This window comes from Odocoileus virginianus, chromosome 31 (genome assembly GCF_023699985.2).
Source record: "Odocoileus virginianus isolate 20LAN1187 ecotype Illinois chromosome 31, Ovbor_1.2, whole genome shotgun sequence".
NCBI lineage: Eukaryota > Metazoa > Chordata > Mammalia > Artiodactyla > Cervidae > Odocoileus > Odocoileus virginianus.
In genome coordinates, this window is record NC_069704.1 from 37907798 (window position 1) to 37923755 (window position 15958).

At 40.5% G+C, this 15958-nt stretch overlaps 1 protein-coding gene across 1 annotated transcript in view; it reads left to right on the top strand.

The window, feature by feature from the left end:
* KCTD9 (potassium channel tetramerization domain containing 9) overlaps positions 1-9857 on the top strand; it is an 81302-nt gene extending 71445 nt beyond the window's left edge. Inside the window, exons 10-12 of the mRNA XM_020911757.2 lie at positions 3920-4025; positions 5046-5179; positions 7945-9857. Of these exons, the coding sequence (XP_020767416.1) occupies positions 3920-4025; positions 5046-5179; positions 7945-8061 (357 nt within the window). The 3' untranslated portion in view covers positions 8062-9857. The remainder of the gene's footprint in view (positions 1-3919; positions 4026-5045; positions 5180-7944) is intronic.
* Positions 9858-15958: the final 6101 nt, after the last annotated feature.

Below are 15958 nucleotides of genomic sequence, written 5' to 3' on the forward strand. Positions count from 1 at the left end.
AACTCTTTGTTGAGAATTTCTTGCAACTTCTCTCTCTGCATCCATTCTTTTCCAAAGTTCTTGGATCATCTTTACAATCATTACTCTGAACTCTTTCTCAGGTAGATTGCATATCTCCACTTCACTTAGTTGTTCTGAGGTTTTATCTTGTCCTTTTGTCTGGAATATATTCCTTTGCTATCTCACTTTGTTTAAATTTCTATTTATATTTCTTATGCATGTAGTAGCTTAGTAATATTTCTCAACCTTGGGGAAGTGGCCCTCAGTGGGGGCTGCCCTGTGCGTCTATCGGTACACTCCCTTCTCATCATTAAGGGCCAGGGACCAGCCTGATCCCAGGGTAGTTTCTGACTCATATTGATGGACTTAGTTTTGCAGGATCATAGTTTTCTTGCTTTAGGTGTCTACCCCCTGGTGTGTGAGGCTGGTTAGAGGCTTGTTCAGTCTTTCTGGCAGGAGGGGCTCATGCCTGCCCACTGGTCTGTGGATCTGGGTCTTGGCCCTCTAGTGGGCAAGGCCATGTCCAGAGGTTTCTGGGGGCTCAGTAAGCCCGTCTGCTGATAGTTGGGGCTGTATTTCTGGCTGTTGGTTGGTTGGCCTGAGGCGTCCCAGCACTGGAGGCTCCATGCTGTTGTGTGGGGCCAGGTCTTGGTGTCAAGGACTCCAGCCGGAGTTCACATAGATTGCCACTGTGTCTGCCACCAGCTTAAGAACCCAGTGAGAACTCCAACTGCCTCCCACCTGCCACCTCCCGAGGAGACCCTCCAAGACTAGCAGGTAGGTCTGGCCCAGGCTTCTGTGGAGTCAGTACTTTTGACCTGGGTTCCGGTGTGTGTAAGATCTCATCTGAGCTCTCCAAGAGTTGAGTCTCTTTCCCATGGTCCCCTTTGTTTCCCTCAAGCTACAATCAAGTCCTTCTGGCTTTCAAAGCAAAATGCTCTGTGGCCTCCTCCTAGTGCTGGACCTTTAGGCTGGGGAGCCTGGTGTGGGGCTCAGAGCTCTCACTCCTGGGGAAGAACTTTTGTGATATCATCATTCTCCAGTCTGTGGGTTGCCCACCTGGGTGGTATGAGGTTTGAGTGTATTATAAGTGCACCCCTCCTACCATCTTGTGATTTCTTCTCTATGTGTTTGGATGTAGAGTATCCTTTTTGGGTAGATTCCAGTCATTTTTATGGATAGTTATTTATTGTGATTTTGGTGAGCTCATAAGAGGATATGAGCTCAAGGTCCTTTTACTCTGCCATCTTTGTCTGGCAGTGGCGTATGTAATTTTAACTGATACATACTGAAGTGCTGCCGAACTGCAAGTTTATTGATTAAAATGGCTCATGTTGAGGAGTCACCGCCCAGAGTGTGGGGGCTGTGAAAGTAAAAACTAGTGGCTGATTGTCTTTGGCACTTGAAGATGGCTGCTGATGAATAGTCATATGTATTGCAGTGTCCACAGAGTATGAGGTCAGCTAAGCACAAGATGCACCTGATGTTCCCACCCCTCTTGTTGAACTTCTCCCCTGACTGATCCCTGTGGGCTGTGAAACCTTTCTGCAGGAACCCTCCGTTTCTGCTGTCAACCAAGGTGACCTTAGCTGCTGTCGGGGTTCATGTCTGAGCTGCACCCTCTGTTCTGTCAGTGCCTTTAGAATGCGTCTTCTGCCTGCTCCGCCTTTCATTATTGACTTTAGCCTGCTGTGTAGAAGCTGGTATAATAATTCAGCTCTTATGATTTTTTTTTTGCACATTCCTAGTGCAAGACTTAACAGATGATAAGACCTGGAAGGGACACTGATGATAAGTATGACCCTGTCTTACAGACTCAGAAACTGAAGTGTGCCCTTACCCAAGCCGTGGAGGCTGGTTCATCAGCAGCACTAGAGCTAGACTCTAAAGCAGGTGTCTTCTTTTCCTTATGTCTTTTTTGACGACTTTTTCCTTTGGAAAATGTGAAATATAGACACAAATGAGCTGGTGTAGTGAATCCCTTTGTATCTCCATCACTCAGCATCAACGGTATCAGTGTTTAAACAGATGTGTATTGTCTATACCTCCCCAGAGTATTTTTGAAGCAACTTATTTCACCTGTAAATATTTTATTCTCTTAAAGACAAGGACCATTTTTCAAGCAATCTTTGGCTTTTTAATAGTTTTATTTATTTGGCTGTTTTGGGTCTTTGTTGCTGTGTAGGCCTTTCTCTAGTTGCAGCGAGTGGTGACTGCTCTCGTTGCAGTGCGTGGGTTTCTTATTTTGGTGGCTCCTCTTATTACAGAGCATGGGCTCCAGAGCATTTGGACTTCAGTAGCTAGCGGCACATGGGTTTCAGAGGACAGGCTCAGTAGTTGTGCACCAAGCTTTGATGCCTGGTGGCATGTGGGACCTTCTTGGACCAGGGATCAAACCCCTGTCTCCTGCATTAGCTGGCAGACTCCACCACTGAGCCACTAAGGAAGCCCTAAGCATAATCTTAATATCATTATCCTTTTCAAAAACAGTAATAACTGCTTTCATCAAAACCACTGCCCCTTGATACGGTGAAGAGCCCAGATCTCCTAACTATAATGCTGACTTCCTTAGTAGCTGCAGCTGAGTAGCTGAGGTGTCAGTGTTGGTGACCTGCTTTTACCATTTGATGAATAGAGGGTGAAATACTTTTTGTGGTTTTTGAAGACAAAAAAAATCTCACTGAGTTTCTCATCTATTTCTTTGTGAGATGCCATAGTACAGCCTTGAGTAGAGAGCAGTACTCACATAATAACCTTGGGAACTTTTGATAATACTTGTATTCTACCTGGGAGCATTACATCGTGAACCAGAGAAATTTATTTTCAGATATCACCTTCCTGTCCTGTTACAATATATTTTCAAGTACATAAAATCTAATCATCTTTGAGTTATCTTCTAGGTCCTCATTATCCTACCTGTCAGTCTGAGCTTCTAAACTACCTCATCTTAAAGCACAGGCATGAATGGAAATGCAAACCCGTTTGTCAGTTATCTGTGATTTGAAATGGTCTGTAGTTTATCTTCTGTTCACTAGAATTGGCTGTGGCTAAATAAAACTGCATTTATGGGACAAGGATTTTTCTTGTTATGGGTATCACATAACTTAATCAGGCTTAGGCGTTTAGATTTCCTCATTGATCTAATTATAATAACAATTGCAATTATCATTTCTGTAATGTCTGAGGGTTTTTAAAATACTTTTTACCTTCTACTTTGTCCCCAATTAGCAAAGGTCTAACATTATCACTGACTTTATAGATAGCTTCCTACCATATCCAGTAATTGTTAGACATCAGATCTGATGGCATTGAATTTAAAGTTCCAAAATATACTTTCTGACTTTTTCCTCTTTATATCTTGAACTGCCATTTGGGTACTCAGGGTTGACAATGTTTTGGAGCGATGGTTGGTACAGAAAGACCCTACAAGCAACTTGGTGGTGTTTGTAGCTAGATGGCACCTTTCATTGCTGGCCTTAGCAGTCCTACCTTTGAAATGAAGGTAGCGACAACATTACTGAGCATCAGAAATTTCATTCTTGCAGTAATAAGAGAAGATCTAGATCCCTAACAATTTCATGCTTTCTTCAGACATTAACTGTTACACTGTCATGAGCTGGGCTGTTTATATGCCCAGGGCTGTTTATAAAAATAGAAATAGGGATATCATAGTCCTCCCTCCCCAGCTTCTTTATCTAAACTCTTTTCATGTAAAGCAGGAATGCTATTGTTTGTTTGGCTTTTTTTCTTTTAAAACAACTATTGAAAAAACTTCTCACAATTATTGTAAACAAAACAGTTGATTGTGAGTATATCAGATTTTTTTTTCTTTTTTCTTTTACTGTTTGAGCCAATTTTTTCTAGTCCAAACAAAATTCTGAACCATAATAAACACAGACTTTACTCTTTCCTTGGCCAGTGTGCAAATCTCCAGGGCGTCAAGATGCTGTGTTCTAATGCAGAGGGAGCATCCTTGAAGCTGTGTAATTTTGAAGATCCCTCTGGTCTCAAAGCCAATTTAGAAGGTAAGAGTCTCTCTGTAATTACCTTCTCTAAAATAAAAACACACCATTAAGTAAAAAGCCCAGCAAAATAATTGTTACTGGTAAAACATAACCATAGGGAGGAACATTTCTTCTGTCTTAGGGGATTTGCAAAGGGCTAAGCCATTGTTTGGTCTCAGTAATGGAAACCAGCATGCTGAACTCAGGAAATGTGGCCTCCAGTATTTAAGGAAGCTTCAGTTAGAGATAAGTATCAACATCTTAAATGTCCAAACAGAACAGCATTGTTTTTTAAACTTTTTATTTTATATTGGAATATAGCTGATTAACAATGCTGTGAATGTTTCAGGTGGACAATAAAGGGACTCAGCCATACATAAACAAGTATTCATTCTCCGTTAAATTCCCCACCTGTCCAGGCTGACACATAACGTTGAGCAGAGGTCCCTATGCCATATAGTCGGTTCTTGTTGGTTATCCATTTTAAATATAGCAGTGTGTACCTGTCCCTCCCCATCTCCCTAACTATCGCTTCCTCCATCCTTCCCCCAGGGCACCATAACAAAACACCATAGTCTTAATGTGGACCAAAATGAAGAACTTCAGTTTGCATAAAGCCAGGCAGTTTTTTTTTTTTTTAATCACTTTTGGATGTAATATTTTGTTTATGAATTCCTTATTGCTTTGTTTTGTCCATGAACTTGTCATTTTTTTTATTTGTATATCTAGAAGACACACACCTCATTTCCATCATCATAAATTTTTGGAAGCATATTTAAAAGTGCAAACTCTGGGACCAAATTGAATTCCTCCCTCAAAAATACAGACTAAAACACGAATTCTTAATTCATAGTATAAGTAACAGATTAACAAAGAACTCCATATGTATGTACATTGGTCAAGAGACAAGTTTATAATTCAGTCATTTCCAAAGGATGCAGAGGTCAACATTTACCCCTGTTAAGTCATCTTGCATCTTTTGAAGATAAATGACTATAAATACTTTTTAGTTCAACTGCTCCTAAAATATGCTCACTTTAGGTGCTAATCTGAAAGGTGTGGATATGGAAGGAAGTCAGATGACAGGAATTAACCTGAGAGTTGCGACCTTAAAGAATGCGAAGTTGAAGAACTGTAACCTCAGAGGGGCAACTTTGGCAGGAACTGATTTGGAGGTGAGTCACTGAGTTTTTGTTCATCCAGAATGACTAAGTAGCTCCTGCAAAATGTATTGAAATAAAACAAAGTAGTTGGCTGTTCAATACTGCCAGGTAAACGCGCCAGTGTGCTGATGGAATGCTTTTCTTTCAGTTGCTTGTTTAAACAAATTTGAATTCCAGAGCAGAATCTGCTTACCTAAGTTACAGACGCTAAGTTCAGATTTTATTTTTCACTGGAGTAGGATTTCTTTACCGTGTTGTCAGTGTCTGCTGGTACCACAGCGGCAGCCACAGGTAGGCGTCCACCCCCTCCCTCTCGGGCCTCCTCCCCACCCCGGCGCTGAGCTGAGCTTCCGGGCTGCATGCCGCCGCCCACTGTCTGCTTTACACACGCTGGTGTGGAGGTCAGGGCTGCGCTCTCCTTCCCTGCCTCGTGTCTGCAAGTCTGTCCTCTGCGTCCCTCTTCCTGCCCTGCCAATGGGTTCATCAGTGCCAGTTTTTCTAGATTGCATATTTGAAGATTCATCTGGCATTCAGTCTGAGCTGATTTCTCCTCTTTTCCTTGGATCTCCCTCAGGTAGATAGACTTGATAGATGTTTTTTTAATCCACTTGATTGTGGTTTTCTTAAATTTTAATTCCAAACAGAATTAAATGGGGCCAGATTATTTCTTAAACTTTTTGAGAAATTGAAATGATATCTGTGTTTGAAATCAGGTTCAGGGAATACCTGTTCTAAATTGGCATCATATTCTTTTTTGAATCTCAATCTGAGACTTCAGTTCTGTCCAGCCAGTCATCTTTTTCATCAGAATTGTCTGCTATCTATCCTCTTGAGCTGCAGATCGAGCTGGCAGGCTGCACAGCAGTTAACGGGTCTGTATCACTGTCTGGTGGCTCTTTCTGCAACAACGGACATGTTCTGTGGCTGTGCTGTTCAGTCCAGCACCTACCAGCCACATCTGGCTATTTGAGGGATGGATTTGTAAATTGTATTTAATTAAAATTCATTTAAATGTAAACTGCTGTGTGTGACTAGGAGTATCGTACTGAACAATACAGACCTATACAAGAAAATCTGGCATAGATGGGATTCTAGAGAATAGTATGTCAATATTTAGCTTGTTGATTTTTTAAAAAATGTTTTCATCGTATTCTTTTTTTGTTACAATACTAAGAGTACTGTTTCTGTGTTTTTGTCTATCCTTCTTTCACTCTATACTTCCTTCCTATGCAGTCTTATTCAGTCCTAAGGTCCAAAATACAATCCTTAATTCAGTGATCCTATTTCATAGCCAGCATCTAGATTTCTCATCTGAATTCACCTTGTTCTCTTGATAGCTCTTAGCAGCACAGCAGCAGGCCCCGTTGAACTTGAGGCAAAAAGAACCACCTTAAGAATGGAGGTATAAATGTATTACAGTAGGTTTATAATACAGTTATTTAACTTTTAAAATATCGTTACTGTCACCTAGATGAGGACTTTTTTCCCTTTGTTTCAGTTAGCATGTGACTACACATGAGTTCTTTATCTAAACAGTAGAAAGCCTCCCTTTGATTGCAAAGACTAATCAGGATGACTGGTGGGACAGCTGCTAACCCTCTATCTTAAAAGGTTATGTGCAATCACCCTTCTCTCTAACCATCATCCCCACCATCCCCAGGGACTTAGCCAAAAATCCCATCTGTCACTTTCTGATCTCAAGGGAAATTTGAAAGCAGCTACCAGTTGTGGTGGTTACACTGCTGTATATAGATCTGTTAAAACTCACTGAATTTTATACATAATTGGGAGGTTAAGAAAAGGCAGTTCCTTACTCTAAGAATGTTAATGTTAGGCAGTTACATGATACAATTTATTTATTAAGTAAAATCCCTTTCTCTGTTTAAAAATCTGAGCCTTCCCCACCTCCATGCCTTTCATTATTGTTCATGGATTGTGGTAAAACCATTAAGTCACTCAGTCGTGTCGGACTCTCTTGTGACCCCATGGACTATAGCCCACCAGGCTCCTCTGTCCCATCAGATTCTCTAGACAAGAATACTGGAGTGAGTTGCCAGGCCCTTCTCCAGGGGATCCTCCCAGACCCAGGGATCCAACTCACATCTCCTGCATTTGCAGGCAGGTTCTTTACCACTAGCGCCACCTGGGAAGCCCCAAAGAGATGTGTAACTACATCACTTGGCTGTATACCTGAAACTGACACAACATGGTAAATCAGCTGTGTGTGTTTTAATCACTAAGTCATGCGACCCCATGGACTGTAAGCCTGCCAGGCTCCTCTGTCCATGGGATTTTCCAGGCAACAGTACTGGAATGGGTTGTCATTTCTTTCTCCAAAATCAACTGTACTCCGATATAAATTTTAAAAAAAAGCACAAAGATTATCTCAGGTCCCAGAAATCAGTTTCTGACACTCAGAGCCTCTGAGTTTGTCTGGCGGTGGAGCTGCCCCATATTCCCAGGGAAGCCCATAAAATTGTTTAGATACACTTTACATTCTGGATTTTAAATGCTTAAAATTCTAAAGGGACATACTTCATTGTTGACCTTTGCTGGTACATATTTGTGGTGGTCAGCCTAAGTAAGCATCAACTAGAGAGAAAAAATACAGATAGAAGAAAATATGGCTTTCTCCTAAAACTTCTGAAAGTTTTCCATTAATAACTGAGTTTTATTCTATAGGAACCTTTTCCTGATAGGCCCCAGGAACCATTTTAAGAGGAAACAGATATGCCCTTCAATCTGTTAGTTCCATGAATACCGTTTGTGTCCTGCAGAACTGTGACCTGTCTGGGTGTGACCTTCAAGAAGCCAACCTGAGGGGTTCCAACGTGAAGGGCGCCATCTTTGAAGAGATGCTGACACCGCTGCACATGTCCCAGAGCGTCAGATGAGAGGCCTGCAGGGGGACGTGCCGAAGACGACAGTTGCTTCCCCTATCACTCTTCTTTCTCCACCCACTCAGTTATCTAGAAGAAATAACACTGTACGGGAATTTAAAAAAAAAAACATTTAGAGGATTATGCTTGTTCTCAGAGGTGCATAAGAGGAAAAAAGTGACTTTTTTCCCCACATTCTGGGTTTTAACAGAGAAGCACTCCTTCAGTAGATTTAGGGAAGCTAGATTAGATTGCTGCCTTTGGAGTGGAGTAGGGGGATTTGCCTGGTGCCCTTGCGACCAGGAATAAATAGTATCTATTATATTTGCTTTTAAATAGGCATGATGTTGAAATACCATCTGGGTTTGAAATGCATTTGAGGATTTTAATTTATGAAAAGCACAACATATGCAATTATATTTATTGACTCTCTAGATGCAGTACGGATATTTAAATTGTTGAACTTTACAATTTTGCAGAAGTCGTTCAGATTTCTAAATAGCTTTAGTGGGGCCTCTCCTACTTTGAATACCTGTCACACCGTGTGAAGATGGTAAGATCAGACTTCCCAAGGCTCTCTTTTCAGGTTCATTTTAAGAATTTTTTTTTTTTTTTTAAGAACAAAACAGTAGCTAAATTAAAGAAACCCTGTTACTGATTGAGATAGAGTGGTAGGAAAGAGATATTATATATACATTATTGTTAGCTAAAGTTTCAGTGGAACTCTGTGGATGGCAAACAATTTACCTACAGCTTTTAACTGAGCTTTCAACTTGCAATTTCATTCTCAGCAAGCTCCACTCCAGGCCAGCCCAGGCGATTTATCTCTTTACACTACTCGCTTAGTCCCTCCCTGAACCGTCAAAACAAGCATAGGAAGAGGGTTGAAAACCAAAAACATAATTAACATTCATTTAACTCAAATGCCAGATAAACAAGACCAGCTTGGAAATAGGTGCGAAATCCAAACCCACTGCCATCAAAGCTATAAAGTATGAATGAATATGGCAGAGTCATCTTTTAGAAGTCAACAGAGTAGAACTGCAGCTCTGACCTACGTGGGGAACGAGGAGTTTTAAACTGACAGTTTGACTACAGTTATCAAAAAGCTTAAACGGAAATAAAGGTATGTGGCTGGTGCCAAGATGGACTACCAATTCAGTGAGCACCTTGCTTCTTGCACTTCTGGTGTGTGGGATTTCAGTGCGTTTTAGCCTGGCTTCCTCAAGTCACTTGCCCTGCAGGGGCAGGGCCTGAACTTCTTACCAGTAACTGGTGTGTCCTTATGTCGACCCCAAGAGCAGGGATGTAAGCTGTGTCCAAATGGGCTCTGAATTCTCCAGACTCATCCATGTGAGGCAAGGAATCGTTAAAAACCACTTTGTCTCCTGTGGGAGAATGACATGTCTTCAGTATTTACATAGCTTATTCTTCTATACATATGCAAAGCTTTCCTTAACAGTAAAGGGTACATATGCATAAGTGGGAGGAGATAGACCTTTACAGGCGAAGGAAAGCAACTTCAGAAATGAATTATTTTCTTTGCTTTATTATTTTTACCAAGACAGAGAAGTATTGAGAGATAATCTATTTTCATAATCAATATGTGCCTAAATTATATTTAAATCATTTCACTCTGTACTATATTTTCAATAATTAGAGAATGTGTTGTTCATCCACTTAAGGGTACCTCTGTAGACATAACCTAAACCTGCAGAAGAATCTGAAAGATCCAAACACAGTATGCTTAGAAAATGCAGATTTTGGGTCTAATGTGTCCTGCATTAATAAATGATGTGAAATGTTGAAAAGGCGTTTCTTGTCTTGCTTTCGAAAATTAGAACTTTCCAAATTTACTTAATTTCTTCAGTATGCGTTTAAGACCAGCCCTGAGGGTCTGTGTGAAAAAGAAGAAAGTGCCTTTAAGCTTATTTCTTGAAGCATGATTATTTTATGATCCTCCTTTTAAAAATCCACCATGCTAAAAACACATTTCATTAATGCTGAACAAAAGAAAAGGCTGTCTTCTAAGAACTCATTTGTGTTACTCTTTAGCTGATGAACATTTTTACCTGTTAGCTTTGTTGGGTTTGTGAAATACATTCTCCCTAAAGTGTTGTTGCTCAACAACCGGGAGAAAGAAGTTTAAGCAGGAAGGAATGTTTCAAACTAGTAAAACTCCCATTAACCCTTGTAATGAAACATGATTGTACGCATAGGTTTAAAACACAGTTGTTTGGGGAGGGGCGGGAAAGGCTAGAAAAGGGTTTTAAACTAGATAAGCTAATGATCTACATTGAGAAAATTTGTACTCATGTACCTGTTTAGACCAATATGTATTATGCTGTAATAGTCTTTTAGCTGTAATTTCAAAGCAATGAAATACTGTATATTCATTTTCTTACAAAGTTTACCATCATAAATCAAGACAGGGTATTTTCTCTAACTCTTCATTTTATGAATTGGCAATAAATCTACCCCTAGTCAACTTTAAATCTTTAACATATGAAAAACCCTAGCAGTTTTTTTAAATCTCCAAGGAAATAGTCTTTAAAAGGTACAACTCTACAAGGAAAAGTAGTTATTATTTTTCACAAAGTACCTTATGCAGGGATTAATTATCTGAAACCCTGTCACAACCTTAGATATGTCAGCAGGAGTTCATGAGTCCTTCCTGCTGAGATTTTACATTAGGACAAAGAAGGTTTCCATCTGTCATTCAGCAAGATTGTGTGTGTTGTATTCAGTCGCTCAGTCGTGTCTGACATTGCGATCCCATAGACTCCTCTGTCCATGGACTACTCCAGGCAAGAATATTGGAGTGGGTTGCCATTTACTCCTCCAGGGGATCTTCCCAAGCCAGGGATCAAACCCACATCTTTTGTGTGTCCTGCATTGGGAGGTAGATTCTTTACCAATAGCTCTACCTACTAAATTATTATTGTTACATTTTAGTAATCTTGAGGTGCTTTTTTTAAATGTTAAAAAAAAAAGCCATTTTCCCTTTATATAGCCATACTTTAAAATTTAGGAGATTTCTAAATTTAGGGGGAAAAAAGTGCATAATTGTAAAATTCAATTATTTTGAATCCTATTTACTAAATTCAGCTTCATGGCAAATTGATGTCATTAGAACTGTGACAGGATCAGTTTGTCACCAAACCTCCACATTCTATTAATTGTATATTTGTTTGATACCTGATTTGGTGCTGTAAAAAACAAGTTTGGCCTTTGCCCTTGAGATCTATGACAATGCTAAGGCAGGCTTCAAGGGCATGACTCATAGTGAAGGAATTCACAGACCATGTGGCTGCGTTCATCTAAAAATTTCAAAGCATTTTTCAAAGACTGACTGTCAACTGATGGAAATTCAGTTCAGTTCAGTTGCTCAGTCTTGTCTGTCTCTTTGCGACCCCATGAATCACAGCACACCAGGCCTCTCTGCCCATCACCAACTCCCAGAGTCCACCCAAACCCATGTTTGTGTCCACCCAAACCCCATTGTGTCGGTGATGCCATCCAACCATCTCATCCTCTGTCATCCCCTTCTCCTTCTGCTCCCAATCCCTCCCAGCATCAGGGTCTTTTCCAATGAGTCAGCTCTCCGCATCAGGTGGCCAAAGTATTGGAGTTTCGGCTTCAACATCAGTCCCTCAAACCCAGGACTGATCTCCTTTAGGATGGACTGGTTGGATCTCCTTGCAGTCCAACGGACTTTCAAGAGTCTTCTCCAACACAACAGTTAAAAAGCATCAATTCTTCGGCACTCAGCTTTCTTTACAGTCCAACTCTCACATACATACATGACTACTGGAAAAACCATAGCCCTGACTAGATGGACCTGTGCTGGCAAAGTAATGTCTCTGCTTTTTAATATGCTATCTAGGTTGGTCATAACTTTCCTTCCAAGGAGTAAGCGTCTTTTAATTTCATGGCTGCAATCACCATCTGCAGTGATTTTTGTAGCCCCCAAAAATAAAGTCAGTCACTGTTTCCACTGTTTTACCATCTATTTGCCATGAAGTGATGGGACCAGATGCCATAATCTTAGTTTTCTGAATGTTGAATTTAAGCCAACTTTTTCACTCTCCTCTTTCACTTTCATCAAGAGACTCTTTAGTTCTTCTTCACTTTCTGCCATAAGGGTGGTGTCATCTGCATATCTGAGGTTATTGATATTTCTCCCAGCAATCTTGATTCCAGCTTGTGCTTCCTCCAGCCCAGCGTTTCTCATGATGTACTCTGCATAGAAGTTAAATAAGCAGGGTGACAATATACAGCCTTGACGTACTCCTTTTCCTATTTGGAACCAGTCTGTTGTTTCATGTCCAATTCTAACTGTTGCTTCCTGACCTGCATACAGGTTTCTCAAGAGGCAGGTAAGGTGGTCTGGTATTCCCATCTCAGAATTTTCCACAGTTTATTGTGATCCACACAGTCAAAGGCTTTGGCATAGTCAATAAAGCAGAAATAGATGTTTTTCTGGAACTCTCTTGCTTTTTCAATGATCCAGCAGACATTGGCGATTTGATCTCTGGTTCCTCTGCCTTTTCTAAAACCAGCTTGAACATCTGGAAGTTCATGGTTCATGTATTGCTGAAGCCTGGAGAATTTTAAGGATTACTTTACTAGCGTGTGAGATGAGTGCAATTGTGCAGTAGTTTGAGCATTATTTGGCATTGCCTTTCTTTAGGATTGGAATGCAAACTGACCTTTTCCAGTCCTATGGCCACTGCTGAGTTTTCCAGATTTGCTGGCATATTGAGTGTAGCACTTTCACAGCATCATCTTTCAGGATTTGAAATAGCCCAACTGGAATTCCATCACCTCCACTACCTTTGTTTGTAGTGATGCTTTCTAAAGCCCACTTGACCACATTCCAGGATGTCTGGCTCTAGGTGAGTAATCCCACCATCATGATTATCTGGGTTGTGAAGATCTTTTTTGTACAATTCTTCTGTGTATTCTTGCCACTTCTTCTTAATATCTTAACGCTTCTGTTAGGTCCCTACCATCTCTGTCCTTTATTGAGCCCATCTTTGCATGAAATGTTCCCTTGGTATCTCTAGTCTTTCCTGTTTGATTGTTTTCCTCTATTTCTTTGCATTGATCGCTGAGGAAGGCTTTCTTATCTCTCCTTGCTATTCTTTGGAACTCTGCATTCAAATGGGTATATCTTTCCTTTTCTCCTTTGCTTTTTGCTTCCCTTCCTTTCACAGCTATTTGTAAGGCCTCCTCAGACAGCCATTTTGCTTTTTTGCATTTCTTTTTCTTGTGGATTGTCTTGATTGATGTCTCCTGTACAATGTCACAAACCTTCGTCCATAGTTCATCAGGCACTCTGTCAGATCTAGTCCCTTAAATCTATTTCTCACTTCCACTGTATAGTCACAAGGGATTTGATTTAGGACATACCTGAATGGTCTAGTGGTTTTCTCCACTTTCTTCAATTTCAGTCTGAATTTGGCAATAAGGAGTTCATGATCTGAGCCACAGTCAGCTCTGGGACTTGTTTTTGCTGACTGTATAGAGCTTCTCCATCTTTGACTGCAAAAAGTGTAATCAATCTGATTTGTATGTCAACCACTGGTGATGTCCATGTGTAGAGTGTTCTCTTGTGTTGTTGGAAGAGGGTGTTTGCTATGACCAGTGTGTTCTCTTAGCAAAACTCTATTAGCCTTTGACTTGCTTCATTCTGTTTCCAAGGCCAAATTTGCCTGTTACTCCAGGTGTTTCTTGACTTCCTACTTTTGCATTCGAGTCTCCTATAATGAAAAAGACATCTTTTGGGGGTGTTAATTCTAGAAAGTCTTGTAGGTCTTCATTGAGCTGTTCAACTTCAGCTTCTTCAGTGTTACTGGTCATGGCATAGACTTGGATTACCGTGATATTGAATGGTTTGCCTTGGAGATGAACAGAGATCATTCTGTCGTTTTTGAGATTGCATCCAAGTACTGCCTCTCGGACTCTCCTGTTGACTATGATGACTATGATGGCTATGATGTGATTCCTTCCCATGGTAGTAGATATAATGGTCATTTGAGTTAAATTTGCCCATTCCAGTCCATCTTAGTTCGCTGATTCCTAGAATGTTCATTCTTGTCATCTCCTGTTTGACCACTTCCAATTTGCCTTGATTCATGGACCTAACATTCCAAGTTCCTATGCAATACTGCTGTTTACAGCATTGAACCTTGCTTCTATCACCAGTCCCATCCATAACTGGGTGTTGTTTTTGCTTTGGCTCCATCCCTTCATTCTTTCTGGAGTTATTTCTCCACTGATCTCCAGAAGCATATTGGGCACCTACTGACCTGGGGAGTTCATCTTTCAGTGTCCTATCTTTTTGCCTTTTCATACTGTTCATGGGGTTCTCAAGGCAAGAATACTGAAGTGGTTTGCCAGTCCCTTCTCCAGTGGACCACATTCTGTCAGACCTCTCCACCATGACCCATCCATCTTGGGTGGCCCCACACAGCATGGCTTAGTTTCATTGAGTTAAACAAGGCTGTGGTCCATGTGATCAGATTGGCTAGTTGTCTGTGATTGTGGTTTCAGTCTGTCTGCCCTCTGATGCACTCTCTCAGTACCTAGCATCTTACTTGGGCTTTTCTTACCTTGGACGCTGAACCTGGCCTTTGACGTGGGGTAGCTCCTCTCCACCACGCTTCTGTGCCATCGCCAAGGAAGCTTAACCAGGGATAAAAGATTAACATGACAAGGGTCAAAGTCTCAACTCTCCTTTCATCAGTCTTAACCAAAGACACCTCTGCTTCACCAATACTTGTTACAAGCACATCACAACTTAAACAGCATCCATCATTCAAACAAAATGGACTCTTGTTGAAAACCAGTCTCTCATTACCTTCATAGGGAGGTAAGATTCCATTCCTCCATGTCACAATGGTCCTTAAATTTTTCAAAGTATCTAAATGAGATAAAGTCAATCACTTATATTCTATTTTCTAAATCCCCCTCTATTTGCAATTAAAGTTCATCATCTTCCCGATGCTATCTGACAACCTCCACAGCGGTGGCTGGGCAAAGAAGTTTATTTGGGTGGACCAACATTGCTTTTTATGCCAAAATCCTTGCAGATGTAATTTATTCCAGAGGACACTGGGCAACAAGTGATTGATCTAGCATCCTACTCAAGGAGAAATTTCCAATCTTAACTCTAAAGTGAACACACATCCAGTTATTTTGAAACATTTTACTGCTTAGAGAATGTAACAGAACTTCATCCAACTGGACATGAAGATTTAATTCTGAGTCAGTTAAAACACATCTTAGATGCAGAAAAGGAAACAGATCTAATCAGGTTAAAAGGTCCTTACCTTTCATTCATTCATTCCAATCTATATTTTTTGAATGCTAAGTAAATGCTGGGGACTTATTAAAGATGTTTAACAAGATGCAATCTTTGACTATCATGACTTACAGACTGGGGTAAATTAGGGGAAGATAATCATGTATTCAAATAAATATAGTAAAGAGTAATGGTTCTCTTTTTTAAATGCTTTTAATGTGTAAATATAATGTCCAGCGGCTCACTTCTGGGGTGGAATGTCTATCTCTGAAATTTAGATCATAAGATCTGCTTTTTCAGGGCTATAATAATGAGCAAGGTTAGACTCATTCACACGCCAGGTAAATATTATTTCTCATCTTTGTACTCCCATGACCTTTAGCATAGGGATGTGTGTCTTTTAACTCAATAACCATCTACTGAAATGAGCTGAACCTCTGGCTGGTTATTTTTGCACTTAGCACATTCAAACTGCTACATTTCTCTTTACCTTTTTGATACTATAGAAGGCTTGCAAGAAAGACAATGTGGTATAGATACACAACGGAATACTACTCAGCCATACAAAAGAATGGAATAATACCATTTGCAGCATGGATGGAC